The sequence below is a fragment of the Strongylocentrotus purpuratus genome, unplaced genomic scaffold, assembly GCF_000002235.5.
Source record: "Strongylocentrotus purpuratus isolate Spur 01 unplaced genomic scaffold, Spur_5.0 spur5_scaffold_13, whole genome shotgun sequence".
Lineage (NCBI taxonomy): Eukaryota > Metazoa > Echinodermata > Echinoidea > Camarodonta > Strongylocentrotidae > Strongylocentrotus > Strongylocentrotus purpuratus.
In genome coordinates this window covers 6,131,862-6,153,414 of record NW_022145598.1, presented here as the reverse complement: position 1 = coordinate 6,153,414, position 21,553 = coordinate 6,131,862, and the positions used below count along the sequence as shown (strand labels likewise).

General features: G+C 35.7%; 1 protein-coding gene across 1 annotated transcript in view; it reads left to right on the top strand.

Moving 5' to 3' along the window:
• The first annotated feature begins 539 nt into the window (after nt 1-539).
• LOC582937 (neurogenic locus notch homolog protein 2) overlaps nt 540-21,553 on the top strand; it is a 59,709-nt gene continuing 38,695 nt past the window's right edge. The window contains exons 1-8 of the mRNA XM_030982773.1: nt 540-802; nt 6,916-7,038; nt 7,830-7,946; nt 8,394-8,507; nt 16,649-16,759; nt 17,170-17,280; nt 17,864-17,974; nt 20,428-20,547. Coding sequence (XP_030838633.1) covers nt 8,438-8,507; nt 16,649-16,759; nt 17,170-17,280; nt 17,864-17,974; nt 20,428-20,547 — 523 coding nt within the window. The 5' untranslated portion in view covers nt 540-802; nt 6,916-7,038; nt 7,830-7,946; nt 8,394-8,437. The remainder of the gene's footprint in view (nt 803-6,915; nt 7,039-7,829; nt 7,947-8,393; nt 8,508-16,648; nt 16,760-17,169; nt 17,281-17,863; nt 17,975-20,427; nt 20,548-21,553) is intronic.

Sequence of the window (21,553 nt, the reverse complement as noted above, 5' to 3'; positions counted from 1 at the left end):
CCCCCGTTTCCCTCTTTCCTTCTTCCTCTTCTTTCTTTCCTTTTATATTTTCTTTCCCTTTCCCTTTCCCTTCTCTCTCTCCTTATTTATTTTTTGGCGGGGGGGGGGGGGAGTGAGGAGGAGGCAAGAGCCCTTCGCCCCCCCCCCGTTTCCCTCTTTTCTTCTTATTATTCTTTCTTTCCTTTTATCTTCTCTTTCCCTTTCCCTTTTTTCCTTTTCTCTGTCTCCCCCAGCTAGGGCTGGTTTTGTTTACGAAGCGCCCGTCAGGAGAGTACACGATAGAGTACACGATAGAGTACACGATAAAATTGACGATATCGTGAACTTTATATCGTAAACTTTTCACGATAAAATTCACGATATCGTCAATTTCATCGTGAAAAGTTCACGATAAAGTTCACGATATCGTCAATTTCGTGAATTTCTTCGTGAAAAATATGCGATAAAATTTACGATATCGTGAATTTTATCGCATATTTTTCACGATTTAGTCTATTCGCGATGTCCCTTCAGGGCCACCATATGATACACTCTCACTTACATACACAGATTCCTAAAAAACCGGACAATGCGTCCTTCTACTAGTATACGCTTAAAGTCATTGGGACGTATGGCAATTGCTTCCTTTTGGGACGCACTGTCGATTGATTCATGTCTCGTCCTTTTCCAATCTGTCTCTCGTCACGCAGTGCAGGACACGTTGTCTCGCTCTCTGGGAAAAACCTTATTGATTTGGCCATTTCCCCTCAAGTTAGCTTCTAGAGTCTCAAACCACTTCACAATATCTTCCATTCTTTTATAGGTGAGTGTTATTCTCACCCCTAATACCGTAATTAAGTATCATTAAGTAGGAACTAATCATGTTTTTGTCTCTCTAACAAGCCTCACAACACCATTTAGACCATAATCATGTCCCATACATTCGTTTCTGTGTATCAAGTCTTCCACTCGGTCACTCACTAAATAACAAAAATAGTATCCTATTCCCTTTCACACTTCCGAGCGATTTATAAGGCACGATGACCTGAGTCCGTTTGTCTGAAATATACAGACAAAGTCTTTGTGTTCCTGTTTAGTAATAAATCCTACAGTAGTTCCAAATCTACTATAGATTTCGTACACTAGAGACTAGACTATCAACAATGCATACTTAATTTACTAGGCAAACCAGACTAACAAGATTTATAACTTGAATCAATCTAAAGTCGAATAAAGAATTGATTATTCAATAAGCCATTTCTAGGCAACTGTTCAACAATATAAGAACCGTAAAACTCTCAACAAGAATAGAAATACTTCCATGAACTTATGATTGCTACTAGATTATGTACATTAATTAATTATTGTAATAAATGTTTACTGCTTGTATAATTTATACAGTATTTCCTAGTTTTATATTTACAAGATGTCAACACTTAATTACCTAGTGTAGACTGCATGCTATTTAAATAATGTACATGTGTAGACTTACTGAACTTAGATAGAGGCTGTACTAACGTACTTTACCAACCACAATGGCTGTTAGACCAATGTTAACATTTCTTTCCAGCTCCTATTCCAAGTAATTCTATTCTGAACTGACTAAGGGCCTACTTCAGTTACTCCTACCCCCTTGACACACTATCTACCTGCGCTTAACACCTTCTGGCCAGCAATGTGTCCCTTTATCGTCCCCATTCTATAAGAATGAAACATTAAAACCTATTCACCCTTCCAACTAGGCTTTTCAACAGTCTTTTCACTCCTTTATTATGTAAACAAGCTAACGCACTGTGTCGGTTAAGCATTGTACATCTATAAATCCATCATCTCCGTTATAATCTAGCCTCGAGTTATTAGCTCCCAGTTATAACTTACACCAGAATATACTTGGATAAGAACTAACTTTCTAAATTCAAAGATAACCGGCAATCCATTGAATTCGTCCCTTACTGTCTTAAGTTCGCACCTCTTAATTATGTAGTTAAGTAATAATTGCCTGATTTTAGATAGGCTCGTAATATGCAGCTAATTAATTAATTAGCTACGAGTGTACATATTCAACTGTCCACTATTCAATGTCATTCTATACATGTCATGCTATATACAAGTAATGAGTACAATTCAAAGGAGTAAGAACGGGGGAAGGGATAGAAAGAAGAGACACTGTGTCCATGTCCAAATCTAAGGACACTGTGTCCTCCAAGACAAGCCCATGCATTGTCTATACATATAACGTTCTATGTGTCCATTCCAGGTCCAAGGACACACTGTCTCGTCCAAGACAGGACGAAGAAGGAGAGAAGGGGGGGGGGGAAGAAGAATTACACTCAACTGTAAACTGTTATATATTCAATAAATAAAATGTTAAATTATAGATATACGACAAAGTTGTTTCTCCAACTGTCTCATTTATATACACTTTCTATACAATTTGTCTCTACTCCTAATCTACAGAATATCACGCCTTCTAGACGGAATACATGTATCATAAATTTAAGCGTTATCTATATACAATATCAAGTTCATTTAAACATCATTAAAAGATCTACGGAGTATCACGCCCTCTAGACGAAATACATGTATTATAAATTTAGGCGTTATACAATATGAAATGATATGAATTAAACTACAGAGGCACTGGTGACTTTATGGCCTTAATTAGGTCACAAAGACCCGAAGCCTTCCTTTCCAAATATTCATGGTCTATGGAGAAATCAAGACAACAATACAATGTAATATTTCTTATCAAACATAGTTAAACTGGCCACAGAAACAAAACTAGAAATGGCTAGACTTGAGATATGACCGCATTTGGGACAGATTGTCAGTCTGCGCAACGACCTGAATCACACTCAATTTTTATGTGTCCAAATTAATCAATTAGGACACCAAAGAGCAAAATCTCTCTCTCAAAAATAGATTGACCATTTCCAGATTTATTCCTTAACAATGGCAATATTATCTTCACAAAGAAGAAGATAATCACACAAAATAGACATTTCACATAATAAAAACATCTTTCATATATTTGTATGATGATATCTCAATAATAATTCAACTATAATCCCATGTCAATATTCAGATATTTATGAGACACTGTGTCCCTTAAACGATAATGGGACGTTCCGTCCCTCTAAAAATAGGACGCACGGACCGTCCGAGACAAGTTCACAAGGACGCTTCATCCATTCACTACTGGACATTCTGTCTTGTTTCTTTCTATCCAAACTATAAAAAATATAGATGCCTATTTCCAACTTAATATATCACCATCAAAAATACTTCAAAAATTCTCTTCATATACACCATTCTGACCGCATTGATCCGTAGAACAATAAAATATCCCTCTCACTCTATCATTTTAGAACAATCCTAGGTAAATTTGCATAAGTAAACATTGTATGAGTCACTATTTATATTCACCTTTCGCGTAATACGGTAGCCTGCAAAAACTGTCAGTCGCGTAATAGCCTGCAAAAACTGTCAGTCACGTACCTGGGTGACCCAGTAACCCACGCGCGGACTATTTATACTCCTTGGGTCGCGCATGCAAAAGAAAGCTGTACGCGCATATACAATCATATAATTGGCTGCGCACCTTGGATCGCGCCTTAAACTAATGAATTATACATGAATATTCAGTTATCGATCAATAGTAGAATAAATTAAGCACTGTTTATCAACAAGAGCACATGCTACTTGTAAAACTAGTCGCTCGTTCAGAGCAAATCCATTAAAAACAAGTATGTCACAAATAAATAACGATTATAAAAGACATTTTATATAATATTCACAAGTATTGAATATATAAAGAGAAAGAGTAAGAAAGAGATAGATAATTTTCATATATCCGTCACACTATATAATGTACATACTGTCTCTATAAAGCGCTTCACAGAAATATCATTACCCTGGTCATCGGATTTAGGCTTGTCCACACACAATGTATGCACATTCTCCACTCCCTGGAGAGTATTCCAGCCAGGCGTCATTTTACAGACGCTCACAATGCTGTGTAAACTACATTCACTTTCGCATCCTACCATATACCCATTTAACACCTGGGTAGCGACTGGCAAATGTAGATTAACATCTTGCCAAGGACGTTAGTACCGGGCTGGGATTTCAAACCCTATACCTTGTAATCTGCTGTCGGGTGACTTATCCACTAGACCACAACACTTCTACAGTATACACCTATTCTTATATGTAGTACATAAACAACCTTTCCCAATAACTTCCCGACTGTTTATTTTACAACGTAATCCCTTGATCAGAAATAAATTCAGTTTATGAATTGCCATGATCCACCAACCACACCAAACCTTCATCATTACTACCATGGCAACATACAGTATGAGCAAACTCCTCAAGGAGTCAAACAGACGAAAAGACGATCCCTTCACAAAACCATTTAATAACAAGAGCAGCCCCATCATATATTATTGTAATGATCTCACTAATTTGATTTACACCCCCAATACATTATTGAAATAGTTTATTGTGTCGTTTTCTGGCTAGGATGCGCCTAATGAAATGAAATGTTCCGCATCGACAACTACAGGACGATAGGCATTCATACTGAGAAAAGATGATTAAAAACGAAAAGTATTATTAATACCCATATGCTTTTTAATACGTTACTGCCAACATCGATGCCAAGTTGGTAATATTAATAAATGGACCATTTTTGTAATGTAGTCAAATTTACGAATAATTGTATTTCACTAGTCAGAATGCGAATGGCAAATATTCTGTGTTGTTGGGTAGAACAAGACATAATGTTTGTCCCACCTAGCAACAAGTAATGTATGCAATTCGGATTCCGCCTAGTGAAATACAATAATTTATGACGCTCGAATGCAATAATTTGTGACGAGACACTTACAAAGATTCATGATTAAATTTCAAAGCCGATTTACTATTGGATTGGTTCCAACCCATATTTCATATGCAATTTACATCTAAAATAACCATTAATGATGATAATTTTAACCTAAAGAATACAATGCCGAGAATGACTGGAGCATCAGTTAACATTTAAAAATGTGTTGCAACTACCCGACTATTTAGGAAGTATGACCGAGTATGACGCGCCAAAAATCCTATAAAATATCCTTGAGGCTATCCTTTTCAATGAAAATTGATGTCAAAATTATAACAATATAATATCACAAGCTGAATACAAAATGAGTAGAGTATTTAGTAGTGCCTATACAAAAAGGAGTAGGTGTGTATCAGGGCAACACCCTAGCTCCACCGCATTCAAAATGAAGGTTCCAACCTTTGACGCTTGTCAGACCTTCACAACCAGATAAAGCAAGCGTACAAATGATTATTTTTTAATTTTTTTGCAGATGTTTCTGCATTTATTGATAAATCAAATATAAAACATTCAAATAACAATAATAGTATATAATATAAATTTTACATAAAGAGTGACAACTTAAATACACACAATTAGAAAATGTATAATTGAAAGTTTGAAAGTATTGAGGTATTAAAGTAAAAATAATCAAGATAAATGCAGAGGCCAACTATCATAAGCAAGAATGCTTGAGTCGATAGCATAAATGCATTATTTATCTATTCAAAAGGATCAAGGGGGAAACAAATTGTCGTATCAAAAAGATATGGAGTGTATTACAGTCTTTTTTGTAAATACTGTATTTATACTATTATTAAAGATAATAATATCAACAATAATAATAATAATTTAATTATTGGAATATGAATAAATAATGGTAATAATAATAATGATAGTGGTAATAATGATAATGGTAATAAATATAATAATGATAGTATTAATTTTAAAAAATACTACTACTAATAATAATTGATAATATTAATAATAATGATAATAATCAGTTTTGTATTGTCTAATCACCACAGCGAACCTAGAAATGAAAACAGTTATAACTCCGGGTTATAATACAACGGCAACCCGTACGGCCTGTACAGATAGGGATACGCCCTAAGGTGACTTCGCAAGTATCTCACAATTTCAGGGGCGTACGGCCACGGTATCCTAGCCGTAGAGCAAATGTGAACTAGACATTATCAGTAACATGTTAAGTTAACACCATAATACTCATTTTACTGGAATTAAGACACATTCATTGATGTTGTTTCTAATTCCAACAGTTCTTTTATTAGACAATCTCATCAGAATATTACTCGATATTGATGTAAATATGCTTTGATTTTGCTAATTTTAATCTTGCCTGTTAGAATACTTTTTAAGCTCGAATATTTGGAATTCGTGATATTTGAATATTGTAACTTGAGTTGGAGGGCACATTAAATATGTTAAGCACGCGGTGACATACATGTAGTACATTTTCATCAGGTATTCATGTAAAAGTATATAGTAAAATCATTCACGGCGTTTGTTGAATAAGACGTTCTGATGCGTGCTTATGAGAGAAAACCAGTCGAATATGCCAAACATTTGCTACATCAAATTGTATTCATAATTGTTAATCAAGGTTGTTCTTGACAACCTGAAAGCTTTTCCCAAGGCTTTTCCGACATAGCAACAAGTGATATATGCAGAGTGGATTTCCAAGTATTGTAGTTCATTCATTAATAACAGGTTAATAGAATAAATTGTCACTAGACCCCTTGAAAAGGGGTCTTCTTCAGGGGAAAGTCCTATTGAAGAGGTTTGCTGTAAATAACACAAATATTTGTATGATACAAGGAACTTTCATTGGTTGGGGTTTTCACAACCTCTAGTCCGTTTAAGCAGCAACCAACTTCAGTATTTAGTAGGCACTGGTTTTCGCATCTGTTAATAAAAGAATGCCTCCGAAACATTAAAGATGGTATAGATGCTTAAAAAGACTACAATTCGCATATATACATTGGTATTGAACAAAGCGCTAATGCCATTTTAAATGATTTCCTTGAACTCCTTATTTCTTGTTACAGTGTGTCCGACGCCTCCATGTGCTGACGATCCTTGCTTGAATGGAGGCGAGTGTAGACAATCTGCAGCATGTCAATACACATGTACATGCCTACCAGGTTTCTCAGGACCTAACTGTGTTGATGGTAAGTTCATTCTTTGGCTTGATCAGGGCCCCGTTGCACAAAACTTACCAATGATGGTAACTTTGGCGAATACCATGGTAACATGGCTCAACAGCCAATCAAAATCAAGGTTTCCATGGGAGTTACCATTGATGGCAAAGTTACTATCAATGGTAAGTTTTGTGTAACGGGGGCCCTGAGTGGCGGAGTTTCAGCGACACAGGGCATGTGTTCCAATGAAATATAATGACGGAAAATAGAAAAAGGAAACCAAAAGGAGATGGCCTTAGTAATTCATATGTCATCCACTAATTATTACCTGTTACTGCTAGATCAATATTATATAGCAATTAGGTGAGGTTTGGATACACGGTCAATAGATGCACGTTATTCAGTGAATTTGGAATTTAAGAACATACTGATCATTTAATCGAAACGACATAACTCTATAAAGTAGAGGTGATTTTTTTGGATATCATATACCAATCATCAATCGGCCGTTTCCCCATTTCTATTCAACAACTCACTGCTTAAATAGTGTGGAGAGGGTTATGATATTACTGTGGTGTTTTTAGGCTACGCTTTCAGGCCCTTAACATGACATTTTAAAGAAGAGGTCAATCTTCTGATCAATTTATAAAGACAAGCGGGGAAAACTAAGATTATATTTTCATATAGAGAAAAAGAAATTAATGAATAACTACACTAATAGGCATCTTTGGTTGCTGTTATGAGTGATTCTCGATTTACTTTATAATCAATATTTCCTCCAACTTTCCATGTATTATCCTTTTTTTTCTTCAAACAAACAGGAGATGTCTGCTTAAGTAACCCTTGTCAACACGATGGTGACTGCATCTCATTTACCAATCCTAATCTCTATGTGTGCATCTGTAGGGGGAGTTGGAGTGGCATCAATTGCGAAAGTAGTAAGTTCCAATTTGCCTATTTTTCTATTTTAATTATGAGAAGTATAAATGTATAGCTTCCTTCCTAATAATATGGAATTAATGCATATTTGGTAATCACTATGGGAGAGACCTACTTGATTTATTGCTATGAATATAACAGATTTGTCATTTTGTTTTAAAACCATAAAAAAGAAAATTATTAAAATACAAGTTAAAGATGAGTGTTGTATAACTTCGATAAACGAGCAATGCCATTGGCTGATTATAGGTGAGTATGATAAAACCCTGATATAACCAGCAATGCTATAGATATGTGTCGTATTACCCTGATTAAACGAGCTATGTCATCGGTTACTCATAGTTGAGTGTAATATTACCCTGATAAAACGAGGAAAGCCATTGTTTGATTATACATTAGTGTGGTATCACACTGATAAAACGAGGACTGTTATTAATTGATTATAGGTGAGTGTGATAGCAATCCCTGCGTCAATGGAGGGACCTGTCAGATGTCTGATGATGGACGGTTCACTGGATGTACGTGCCCCCTTAGCTTTATAGGAGTGCATTGCTCATCAAGTAAGTGTGCATGCTCCAGTTGCCTCATGCTATGCTTTAGATTAAAGAAATAAAGTAGTCATTATGTTTAAAATAAATATTTGACCTATTTTCCAACTAGATTATAAAGACGTTTCACAGCATTCTTCTTATAAATTATGATGATGTGAAAGGTTAGAAGTCAACTAGTACTATGAGACAAAATTATTTCCGAACTTGGAAGGGGACTTAGATGCCCCCGATAACAGTATACCCTCTAGAATATAATTGGCTACATAGTAATAAATGGGAGAGGGTCGTGTGTCGTTATTTATGCCCGATGCCCTACTTAACAACTGTGTGAAGAAAGAGACAACAAATGATAACGAATGCATGATGAAAAACAGGTTACTATAGAGATTGATAATAGTTATATTTGACCAGTGAAGAATAATTGGTAGGTGATCTACTATATGCTCACACATCCATGTACAATGCACGCTCAGTCATTAGTAATACACTTTCTCTCCCTCGAAACAGTAAACAAACAGGGCCCCCCCCCCCCCACTCAGTGTTATTTAGGGTACGCATATGCTCGTTCCCTCTTTTTGAAAGCACCCCCATCTGAGGACTGCCAACATTTCCGAACCCCCCTTTCGCGGGCTTTTTGCGGGCTTTTCCTGCCTTGGAGACCCCCCTAAATCAGGAAAAATGCTCAATGTACCCCCCTAAATTCTGAATAATTTCTCAGGAGTCCAAAGAGATGAGAGAAAAAAAAAAAAACACCCCCTTTTTAAGGCGCCTTGGATTAATTCGAGTGGCAGTAAACACGCGGCTTATTAACCTGAGAGCGCATGCATCAAAGCTGTCGGAGTTAATCCCGGATGCACGATTTGCCCACGAGAAGACGCATTGTGTGTGTCCGAACACCGTGACGTCCTTTTCAAGCCAGAAAATTGTCAACCCATTGAAAGATTCGTAGTACTTGTTTAGCTCCCTCTGCGGCTAAACTAAGTTATTTAGCTTAGCTTGAGTTCGTGTCTAATTAACACTGTACTCTGTATGTTTGGAATGGATCATTATGCACAATAAGAACACCGTTTAAAAGGGTTGTTTACAAGTAATAAGACCTGTTTAAAAAATTCAACAAGCTGTTGTATTGTAATGAACTGTTAGCATTTTAAACAATTACGTTTTATCTGTGTATATATAACCGAATGAATTTTTAAAAAGTAGATTTTTTTCGGGGAGGTAACTTGGAGGTGTCAATCTAGACACATTATGGGAGCCCCATTCAAATTTAATTCTCCAGCCATTAATGGAAATAAAGACTAGTGTTTTTTTTTTCTCTCTCGCCGGTATAAAAATTGTGTGCTCGCCATAAAGCCAATGTGTTGATTCATGAATTCTTGTTTGGAGACTATGCTATTCCATTGTCATGTAACTCATAGAGGCAAAACACATTTTACGAAAGTTTTTAAATATTATTTTTTCTTTGAACTTGGTATAAAGCCCTCTCCAAAGAAAACATTTTTTCTTGTTCCTGTTCATCTCTTTTCCTCCCTCTCTTCTCCCCACTCTCTCTTTTGTTTCTTCACTGGCCACCCATTATGGGTGCAGTCTGCCTCCCTATCCGCATTCTGCCCCGTGCCCCCCCCCCCCTCCCCCGTACGATAGTGTTTCTCCGGCTTATTATTATCATTATAATCATCATCATATTATTATTATTATCATTATTTAGATGGGGAGGGTGATGAATAATGAAAGGAAAGCAATTAATAAAAATTCGTTTATAATCGTTTAAAAATTTGGGTTGATTTTACTCTTCCATTCAATAAATCTCATTAAAATGTGAAAACTGCACTCATTATACATTTTTTGTCTTCCTCCCTCCCCCAAGTATACTAATGTGTCTCCTGCTTTTTGTTTGTTTGTTAGGTGGGGGTAATGGAAGGAAGGTAACAAATCATTAATTGACATTCGTTTAGAAATTTGCGTTTATTTTGCTCACATCACAAAAAAAATCAAGATAAATCAATACTCTTGCACAAGATTCAAGATTACGATTTATGATACTTTATTTCTCCAATCGTGCAAAATATAAACTAACATTCTCAATTGCTCCCGTTTGTTGTACTTTCATATTATTCATTATAATCGTTTTTTTTGTTCTTCATAAGCATGTCCATTTTTCTTTCACATGAAATTCGGATACTAATGGTACTTCATTGGGAGCAGCGTAATCCGCGCTCGCCCTGAAGAAATCACATGACGGCAGGCACCCTAGTACCTCATAATCCGCCCTTCTATTGTTCGAGTTTATAACCATGACAACGAACTCTACCTTTGGCCAAGTTCATTGTTCCTCTTACGTAACATAGATCTAGATAGGCCTCAGACATAACTCTTTTCGTATATTCATTCTATATACCGGTAGTTCTAAAATGCTTTCAAATATTTTGTGTCGTTTTTGTTTGTATATACTTTGTCAATTTACTTACAAACTATTATTGTCAAATTTGCTAATACTAATAAACTATTACGTTTACCCTATCATCTTCCGCTCTAGAATCCTATCATTTATTTATTTTTTATTTGTTGGGTCCTTTTCACATTTTTCTTGTCTCTCTCTCTTCAAGATTTCTTCTGTTTTTGTAAGGGTATTTATGCTGTTAATTTTTGTATAAATAAAAGAGAAATTGTTATTCTTTCTCTTATAATGTTGTCCACCTTCTTCTATAGGTAACCCTTTTGTGCTTTAGTATAATGTCCGATGTATATTACTTCTGTCAATAACATACAATGAACGTATAATTTTATTTTGATGCAACAGAGATTTTTATTTTTATTTAGGAGTACGTCGAATCGTGATCTCATTTAAAACCTTTGTACACGGCACGCGCGGGTACACCGTACGATGCATGAGCCTTGACCTTATATGGTCATTGACGCCTATTCATGGAACGGGCCTATTATTGAAAAGCTTATATAGTATATAGTACAGTCTCGCTCGACCTAGCGCTCTCAGCTCAGGTCACTCATGCGTACGTATACAGGGTACCAGGTCGGCCTATTATTGAGGAGATTAGCTAGTCTCGATATAGTCCATCCCATTGTTTCAATTCAAGATTGTCGGCTTTATTTACTTATCGTGCTATAAAGTGTCGGAGTTTTACTATTGAGTACAGCTTTTTGATTTTCATGATAGTTGGTTGCACAAATTAGTTCTCAATTCTTTGCTTATAACTGCTCTTTATCTATGTAAGATAGTATCCCCCCCCCCCCCCCCAGCTCTGATTCTTTCTTTAGTTTGTCTCTTTTTTGTTTGATTATATCTTTTTGCTAAAGTATAACGTCAAGTTTATGTTATAATAATTAATCTCAAGGAAGGGATGGTGTCGGCATACAAACAAATGGCGGAATAGACAACATTATGAAAGATGAAGATGGAAAACGACATAGACAGAGAGACAGGCGGACAGAGAGAGAGAGAGAGAGAGAGAGGGGGGGGGGAGGAGATAGAAAGTTGGACGTAGTCTGTACTGTTCTTATTATAGGATTTTCCGGTCAAATTCGCGTGTTTGTCATTCGAATTCATTTACTTTGCATTTAAGTTAGCGCAGATCGGCTTTGCCATGCCAATTATCATTCAATTTTCCAGTTTTTGTATTTGATTTAGGATTTTGGTCGAAGGGTTTCATAGATCTGTCATTCAATTTAGAAACTGCTCAACTAGCATTCAAATTAATATTCACTTGTTGAAGCGTAATTTTTATTATTCAAATTAACACCTGTCATTCGTATTCGTAATATTGTTAGTCAAGTTAGGAATGTTAGGGGTAATAATTGCAACAAACTTTTATAGTTTTTAAATAATGCAGTTAAAATGCATGCTTTGCCATTGGGGTCTATTAGCTGTTATTCCATTTATTTATTTTCAGGACAATGCAGATGGGTGTAGTCAGACATAAAGTAAAGAAGGGGCGAAATCAAGGGATATGGCATTTCTGCACGGACATGTTCATATACCCGGGAAAGGGGGTACCCTCTATCGCCCCTTTTTACTACAGACTCAGAATTTTACAAAAGTAATTCACATCGTCTCTTATACCCAGCACACCCCTCTGTTTTTCTTAAAGAGTTTCATAGTTTACTTGCCCGCAATCAGATCGATGGCTAAAGACATGGCGAAATAATGAATCATGTTCCAATTCTTGACTCTAGTTCCTACCCCAGTCACAATATTGTACCCTTCTTCCATAATTTAATTATGATGAAAGTATGATAAATTTATGATGAAACAAAAGACAAACAACTTCCTTACATGAACATTTACAAATATACTGAGACCATCAGGTCCGTAGATGCAAGTCGTTTTTTTCTTCTTAACAATCAAACTTAAATGCTGATGAATATCAGATAAATCTAATAAGTATAAGTGTATAAATGCAAGAAAATGAAATATGATGAAATACACATGAAAAAACAATCTTGAAAGAAAAAGAATGAGCTATAAAAAGTGTGTAATAAACGAGAAATGTATATTGACCATCAATTTAGGTGCACAAAGTGCTAATTTGAATGCTACAAATTATGAATTAGAATGCTAAAAGTACACCGTCGCGTTGTCAGAAAATCGTGTTGCGCCAAATCGAACGACCAAATAGCGAAAGAAGCACATTGTTCATTAATTTGAATGAAACATACGTAGATTTTAACGAAAATTCCATAGATTTGAAAACTAGAAAAGGGAATATAAACCCGAGATATACCTGACTGCACTAAAACCGTCGAATTTGAACGCAAGACAAATTAATTTGAATGACAAACTCGCGAATTTGGCCCGCGGGAAATCCTATATTATCATATTTTTCTGACTGACCCCCCCCCCCCCCCCCCCCAGCTCAGATTTTTTCTTTCCATTTTGTTGTTTTGTTTGTTTATATCTTTGGGCTAAGGTCCCCGCCCGCTTCCTTTTTGGGGGTCGCCTCCTATTTTTTTTTTTTTCAAGAAAAAAAACATAAAAAACACTGCTAAAATGGATCTATATCTCAGTGATTTAAAAAAATAAAATAAAAAATGTCGTTGGCGATTTTGAAAAATAGCCCGACTGTCAGGGAAAATGTACCGAGCGGCCATTTTAAGCGGCCATTTTGAAGGAAAAAATAAATAAAAAGGGGCCTCCTCCGTCCTATTTTTCGGAAAAACCTACCTCCACAACTTTAATTGTTCCTCTTACGTAACTAAGCTGTGGGATCATGGGCCGAAGACAAAGACATAGCTCTTTTCGCATATTCTATATAGGTCCCAAATACTTGCAGACATTTCTGTGTCGGTTTTATTTGTATGTACTTTGTCAATACATATACTTAAAAACTATAATTGTCAAAACTTGGCAATATATTCAAATAGCACCTTTACATAAGCATGCTCAAAACGCTTTTACATTAGTAAATTAAAAAAAACTAATTATTTTGCTCTCCAAGCAATACTTACAAACTATTTCGTTTTCCCTATATCATCTTTTTAGAGAGCGAAATAGAGAGAAAGAGAGAGAAAGACAGAGAAAGACAGACAGATAGACACATATATATATATAGAGAGAGAGAGAGAGAGAGAGAGAGAGAGAAAGTTGGGTGCATCGTATAGTCTGTGCAGTATTATGCTATTTTGTCTCTCCTTTCACCCCCCCCCCCCCCCCCCCCCCCCCCCCGTTCTGGATTCTTCTTTAGTTTCATGTCCGACATATATTATAACCGTCAATTTAGGCTGATAAACTATTTCATATTAATTTGATGCAACAGAGATTTACATACAAATCTTTTACATTTTATATATTGTGTATTTTTCCCTTAAAATTGAGTATCTAAATAAAAAGAGATGAAGAAGAAGAAGAGGGAGAAGACGAAGAAGAACAGCAAGAAGAAGAACAAGAAGAAGAAGAAAAAGAAGGGGAAATAAGAGTGAGAAGAAGAAAGAAAAGATGCGGAGGAGAAAGAAGAACAAAACAAGAGAGAGACAGAGAGAGAAAGACAGACAGACAGACAGAGAGAGAGAGAGAGAGAGAGGGAGGGAAAGTTGGGCGCATCGGTATATAGTCTGTACTGTATTTATTTATTATTATGCTATGTTGTCTCTCCTTTCACGGTGAGTTTGATAGAGAGGGGAGAGGGGAAGGGAAGGGGGGGGGGTCTAGGAACAAAAGGGAAGCGTCAACCCGTGTATTGTTCGTGACATCCGATCAATAAACTACTGTTTAATGCGCGGAGTTGGGCAAAGTTGAATGTCATTAGGAGCCAGAGCAAATAACACTGAGTTCCTATAGGAAATATATTTATTCAGATGGTCATATCTTAGCCAATCCTTCACATATTCAATTGTTATCAATATTAGGACATTATTTTTGATGCTCCTTCGAAAAATAAAGAAAAAATTGAGAAATTCAAAACATAGATTATTGACGACGTCACACTTCACCACTTATTTTTAATTTGTTTATTACCCGTGTTACTGTGTTAGATTCTTTTCATTTCATATACCTGGGGACAAACCTTTGATAGACTTTTGGTCTTTTTTTGTTCCTCACATTTTTATATAACTTCAAGTTGATTGTGTTATTGAATTCTCTCCCACGATTTTTTTTCTATTGTTTTGTCTTAATTCATCTCCTCAGTACCTCTCTTTTTCCTTCCTCTCGATCACTCCTATTGTTTCATTTCATATTGTTTATTTCTGAACTCTAAATGTAATATCCATTTTCTTCGTTGATAAAATGTTACGTTAAAACGATTGTCTAGTCTGGGTCGTTGGTAAGATTTTTTTTAGGCATGATTGTGCAATCAAAGAAAATAATACTAAGCTGGTAGAATTGTTGTATATACTTTAATGTTTATGTTATTTTTCACTCGTTTCACTCAATCATTGAGTTAATAATGTAAATATGTATTGAAATGATGGAAATAAAAACCTCGCTTGAGGATAAAAGAAAAAATGAAGGCTGCTGCTGTTGTTGTTGTTACTTTTTTTACGGCGCTTTCATTTTGCGCCATTCATTTATAACTATTAAACAATCTTTTCATGATTAGTCAAGCGTATTGCCCATAAGTTTATAAATGTTCCAGAAGTCAAATATTGTTTAAGATAACCCAACACAGATTAATGAAGTTTGGAAACGAAAACGAGACAAATGAAGCTACAACAAAGCGAAACATATTAAAGGAAGAAAAAGCATTAATGTAGGACTTGTATAAATGTGTGATAAATAATTTTTCTTAATAAGTTATCCCTTTGAGGAAACGAATCTGAATTCTGACCATAAATAGCAGGGACCGCGGAGCGTTTTTGAGAGTAGGGGGGGGGGGAGGTCTGAGCATGCGAACAATCTATAAACCCCTTTTTCAGAGCTTTTATGAAACGTGTCTACTAAAAAAAAAAAACTCAGCCACCCGCCTCCTCGGCCCCTGCATAGTTTGAGAGTTACATGGCCTATAGAGGGCGGTCGACTGGTATGAGTTGGAAGCAATATGAGAACGTCGCACACTGTTCTAAAGTCGTTGGACCGTACGCCCTTTTGTGCGGAATTTCACATGGCGTCTTCTCAATAGAGAGTTTCGGACAGTTGTGGCTTTCACGCAAACTAGGCCGCGTTGCATAAAGCCGCGTGATTACTGCCACTCGAATTGATCCAAGGCGCCTAAAGAAATCTCCAGGTGAAAAGTTAGTACACCCCTTTTTTTACAATTCTCGGGCCGGACTTTGTCGCACGAAAAGTACCCCTTTACCGGACATTTTGGTAACACGCATGGGGTCATTCCGACCCCGGAGTGGGGGGGGGGCGGGCCTGGAACTCCGTAACCCCTCTATTAAATCGTTCAGTTCAGTTCAGTTCAGTTCACTTATTCAATACTTTAAAAATAAACAAGGTAAGCAACATATAAAAGTGCCAAAATAATCCTATTACATGAAAATTACATAAACGGGGAAGACAAGAAGGAGTATCTGTATCTTATTAAAAGGCATTTTATAAATGAATTATTATCAATATATTACTAATTATTATGAAACCGTGAAATACAGACAGGCTCACCATGATATATAACCATACTAAGTTACACAATGGTGTTAAAGAATCAATCATAGATTTGATGAAAGATTTGTAATAATTTGTTTTGTGATATTACCAGTAAACTACTGTCAGAATGATCCTTGCAAGAACTCTGGAAATTGCGAATCATTTAAAAACACATTCATATGTACGTGTGCTCTCGGATGGGACGGACTTCAGTGTGAAATACGTGAGTACTTTAACATAAGTCTATAAATGATAATTATAGTTGTAAAATTGAGGAATAATAACATTATCCACTGCCATTCATCTATTATTCAGGTAGATTATTTTCATTCTGGCGAGAGCTACCAAACATTAACTTGCAAATTTAACCACTGCAAGTCATTGATCTTTAAAAGGGCCGAAAAGAAACGGTAACCTCAGCATTAGTTTGTAGTATTTCATAGACTGTAAGATTATTGGACAAAAAATGCAATATCAATATTTTCATCTTCAAATTGGGCAATATTTATTACTTTTTGATATACACTTTATACTTTGGTTCCGATACATCATTTAAAAGAGACTGAAAAGGAAATAATACTATTTATCAAAGCACTCAACATTCCCATTCATGAAGCTTCTTTTTATTTCTAGCTTATCCTTGTGAAACCGATCCATGTTCAGAGTACGGAGCTTGTCATAACAATGGTACCCAGTTTTACTGTCAATGTGACTCGGGATGGATTGGCCAATTATGTGACATAGGTAAAAGAAATTTGTTTTTAAGCAATTTCATAGTTTGTTTAAGAGAACTCTGCGAAAATGAATCCTCTTACGGCAAAGAATGCTAGGAATTACACTTTTCAATGAGATATTACTCGCATGAATAAAACCATAGAACCTAAAGAATTATTTATTCTATATTTTTGTCTTTGATGACGACGATAACGATGATGGCCATGATGATAATCGTCAAAGTTGTATTATTGATAATGATAGTGATACTGGTGATGATGATAATAATAATAACAATAATAATAATAATGATAGTAACAACAAGAATAAAACTGATGATAATAACAAATAGTAACAATAAACATAATAATGATAATAATAACAATAATAATGATAATGATAAGAACGATAAGAAGAAAAAGGAGAACGTGCTGTTTCTCTACAATGCACATCAGTTTATGAATTAACCTCTCCTTATTTGCTTCCAGAGTGATTTGAAATAGGTCCTGCAGAGCACGATGCAAAGAGGAAACCAAATAAAGCCATGATAATGATGAATATGTTACTGTTGAAAAATAGTAATAATAACATTCGACTTGTAATTTTTCTGTAGTTGATACATGTGTAAACGACCCATGCCTGAACGGAGGGGTATGTACTGTCACTGGATCACACTATACATGTAGCTGTGAAGTCGGATATTCGGGAGATATCTGCCAATTTGGTAAGTAGGCGGATTATATTCTCCTAGCCACGAAAATAATAATGTTAATTGTTGCTTGCAAAATATAATCATAAAAATAATAACTATCTATCTAATAAATAACTGGTTGTTCTTCAACTTTGTATATCATGTGCTCTTGACAAGAGGATATTAGGAATCATTAGATCATAAATAGAATAACTGTCACAAGGATTGTGGTTGTCTAAGTGGCGATACACACATATAAAAACAATCAATAAAAGAATGAGTTGTAATATGATAGTGTATCTTTTAATTACACAATACAATGAAATGCAACATAAATTCAAGATATTGAGCGTTGACAAATCCAAAATATGTCAGCTTATAATTTCCTAAGAGGGTCAATTAAATTAAGGCTGCCATTATACTAAACCGGTGTTCGTTCAAAGGATAACGCGTTAAAAACGTTGGAGTTCGTGACAAAGCCCACCGCGTCAGACGATTGTGTGCGCGAAAATGTCCACCGCGTTAGATGCACGTAGAATCATGTAGAATGAGAATTGGGTCAAAGGGCTCGATGGCTCGTGACGAGTTCACCATATTGCAGGGTAGAAGTCAATCCAAATCGGTCTCTTGTACTTCGTAGAGTCGGTCAATGGAATGTGGTTGAACACCACCCTAAACGGCTGTAATACAATCAATAAACAATAATAAACATGGTATCCTATCATATTAGTTTGATACAAAAATACATCAACAAATGTTCTTAACATGTAAGGACTTTCTCACAATATAAACATACAATGTTGACTTAAACATCATTAATAGAAATACACAAAATCAGTTAGCTTTAACATATCTGAAGACAGAAACTTCCTTTCCAGTATTTCATACCAGCCTTTGTAAATAATGCTAATAACATTTCACATTATTTCTGGCTTTTAGAAATATGTTTATAACAGAAACAGTTAATGCATTCTGTTTGCATCAAAATTCAAGATGGCTACCTGCGATTTAATATATTAAAAATGGCTGACTTTCAAAATGGCTGACATTCCAGCATGGCTGACTTTCCGTGTCTGCCGGAATAAAGGCACTTACAAAAACAATAAATATTTCAAACATGTATTGTGTCGTTTCACATGACACAAATCCCAATTAAATTACTTAAAGACAAATATTCATATGCAACATCTAAAAACATTTCTCCAGGCATCCGTTTACACTATAGGGCATAAGACAGGGTCATAAATGTGAATAAAATGAGAGATATGAGCTTAGAGGTAAAACTTACAGTTATTCTGTAGATTGAAGACCCCGTTGCCTGCCTCCCGGAGGGATCGTGTCCGAAGGACGGTTGTCTGCTCCTTCCGCTCCCAACAGCAGAATGAGAAAGCAGCAATAAAAAAGGGGACCACACTCGCTCTGAACAGCAAGTCCAAAAATCCTCCCTTCACTGTCAAACGTACTCCCTCCCCAAGGGCGACACAGCAGGTCCTTCTCTACTCGCAACAAAATGGCTTCTGCCCACCACTCTCGCTAACGTATAACACGTACACATTCACACTCTCCCAAACGTAACCCAGTCACATGCGCGCTAGTGTTAAATTTGCATATCCAAATTCCTAGGACGAAGGAACAAAGGAAAAGGAATGCGCGCATCCAGACTTCGCATCTGAATAAGAATTAGAGAGGTCAGAGGGCAAATGGAAAGCTATGCATGAATATTCACCCAGCTAGGAAAACCATTAATCAATGCATTTTATTTTGACAATAACATTATCATCATTTTCATTTGACTAATTTTCAATGTGAGAACTGAAACGAAAAATACATGTATAACCAAGAAACAATTAAGTGGGAAAAGGGATATTGAATAAGACGAGAAGTAGCAAGTTTATGAGGATCATAAAATGAGAGGAAGTGTGCCCTCGTATCTTAAAGGGATCGTTTAACAATGTTAAATCTGAGATACACGGTCCTACATGTTATCAGTGTCTGTGATATGGTGTAACGTTGAAGCCCTAAAAAATCGCGCTTCAAAATGATCAAGAAGTGCCTCAAAAAAGTAAAAATCTTTGAGTGACCGGTTATACCATACTCGTTTTCCCCAATAGACTGTAGTGTTATGAAAACCGTCAGGCGAACGGTTTTCAAAATTTGTAATTCCAATCATAAATATCTTGATAATCGGACAGGCGATCGGCTTGTAAAAGTCATGGGGTTCCTGACTGACCTAAAGGTTTATAATTATCATTGCATCATGAGCTAAATCCAGAATTTTATTTCAGAATCTGAGACAAAGTTACCGGATCCCTTTAATGTTGTTGTTATTGGTTTTTATGGCGTTTTCTATCGTCGTTGGATGATTTTCGCCATTAATGTGTTCATCTAACGCTTTATAAAAGTTATGTTTTTTAGATTATTTCAATGAACTGCTAATTGCATTTAGAATTTCTTCATATTTCTTTTCTTTTCTTCCTGTGATACAGAGAATGCTTGTGTATTGGTTGATCCGTGTATGAATGGAGCAGCATGCATGTATATGCCTTTAACTGATAACTACACCTGTCAATGTGTTGCGGGGTATAGAGGGATCAATTGTGAAAAGGGTAAGTTTTTTTCCTTCAAATGCAATTTCAATTATAATAATTGTGGTAGGTATGAATTATGATCTAGTAGGCCTAATAAAAAATGATAAAGAATGATGAATATGTTTACAGTATATATATATATATATATATATATATATATATATATATATATATATATATATATATATATATAGTTACTGTAGTGAAGTAATAATGTATAGATATCATAATAGTAATGATATTAGTATTAGTGGCTTTTTGTATAGCGCTTTGTTTGTCTTCATTAGGCCTAAAAAAAAAAATTGATGACTTGGCGTAACGGGTCACTGAAAATTAGGGTAGGTAGGGCGATTTTTTTGTTTTTTGTTTTTTGTTTTTTTTTTGTTGTTGTTGTTGCTTATATTTGCATACATGAAATTACCCATTCATACACATACATACATACAGTGGCGTAGATAGGTCCTCAGACCTTGGGGATGATCTGATGAGAGGGGTAGACCACAATATGTTCAAATAACTCCACGCACACACACACACACATATATGGACACACACACTGTGTGAGCAAAGTGAGCAAGAAATTGTTGAAATCTTGATCACCTTGGGACCTGGGGGATGCATACATACACCTCCCCCCCCCCCCCTGCATACATACATGTACATACACCCTCATGCACATAAAATGCAAACATACAAACGCATTAATAGGTTTCCAATAGACCCCAGCCTGAGATATCTCAGACACTGTCTTCAACAGGATAAACAGGTGAATATGTAGGTTTAGAAGGGGCTGTTCACAAAAATTAGTATTTTCACAATGTATTGACTTTTATTGCATTTATATAACTTGTCTAGAGGTTAACATGTTAACATGTTAACATGTATCCAAAATCTTGAAGAATGAGGGTTGAAAAGAGTAGCCAATTACAACTTGTGAAAATATTTACAATTGTGAATGCCTCTGTAATAACAAACAGTTAAAAAATGTCTCCAGTATTTCAGAATCCTTTATCAAAAAAACAAA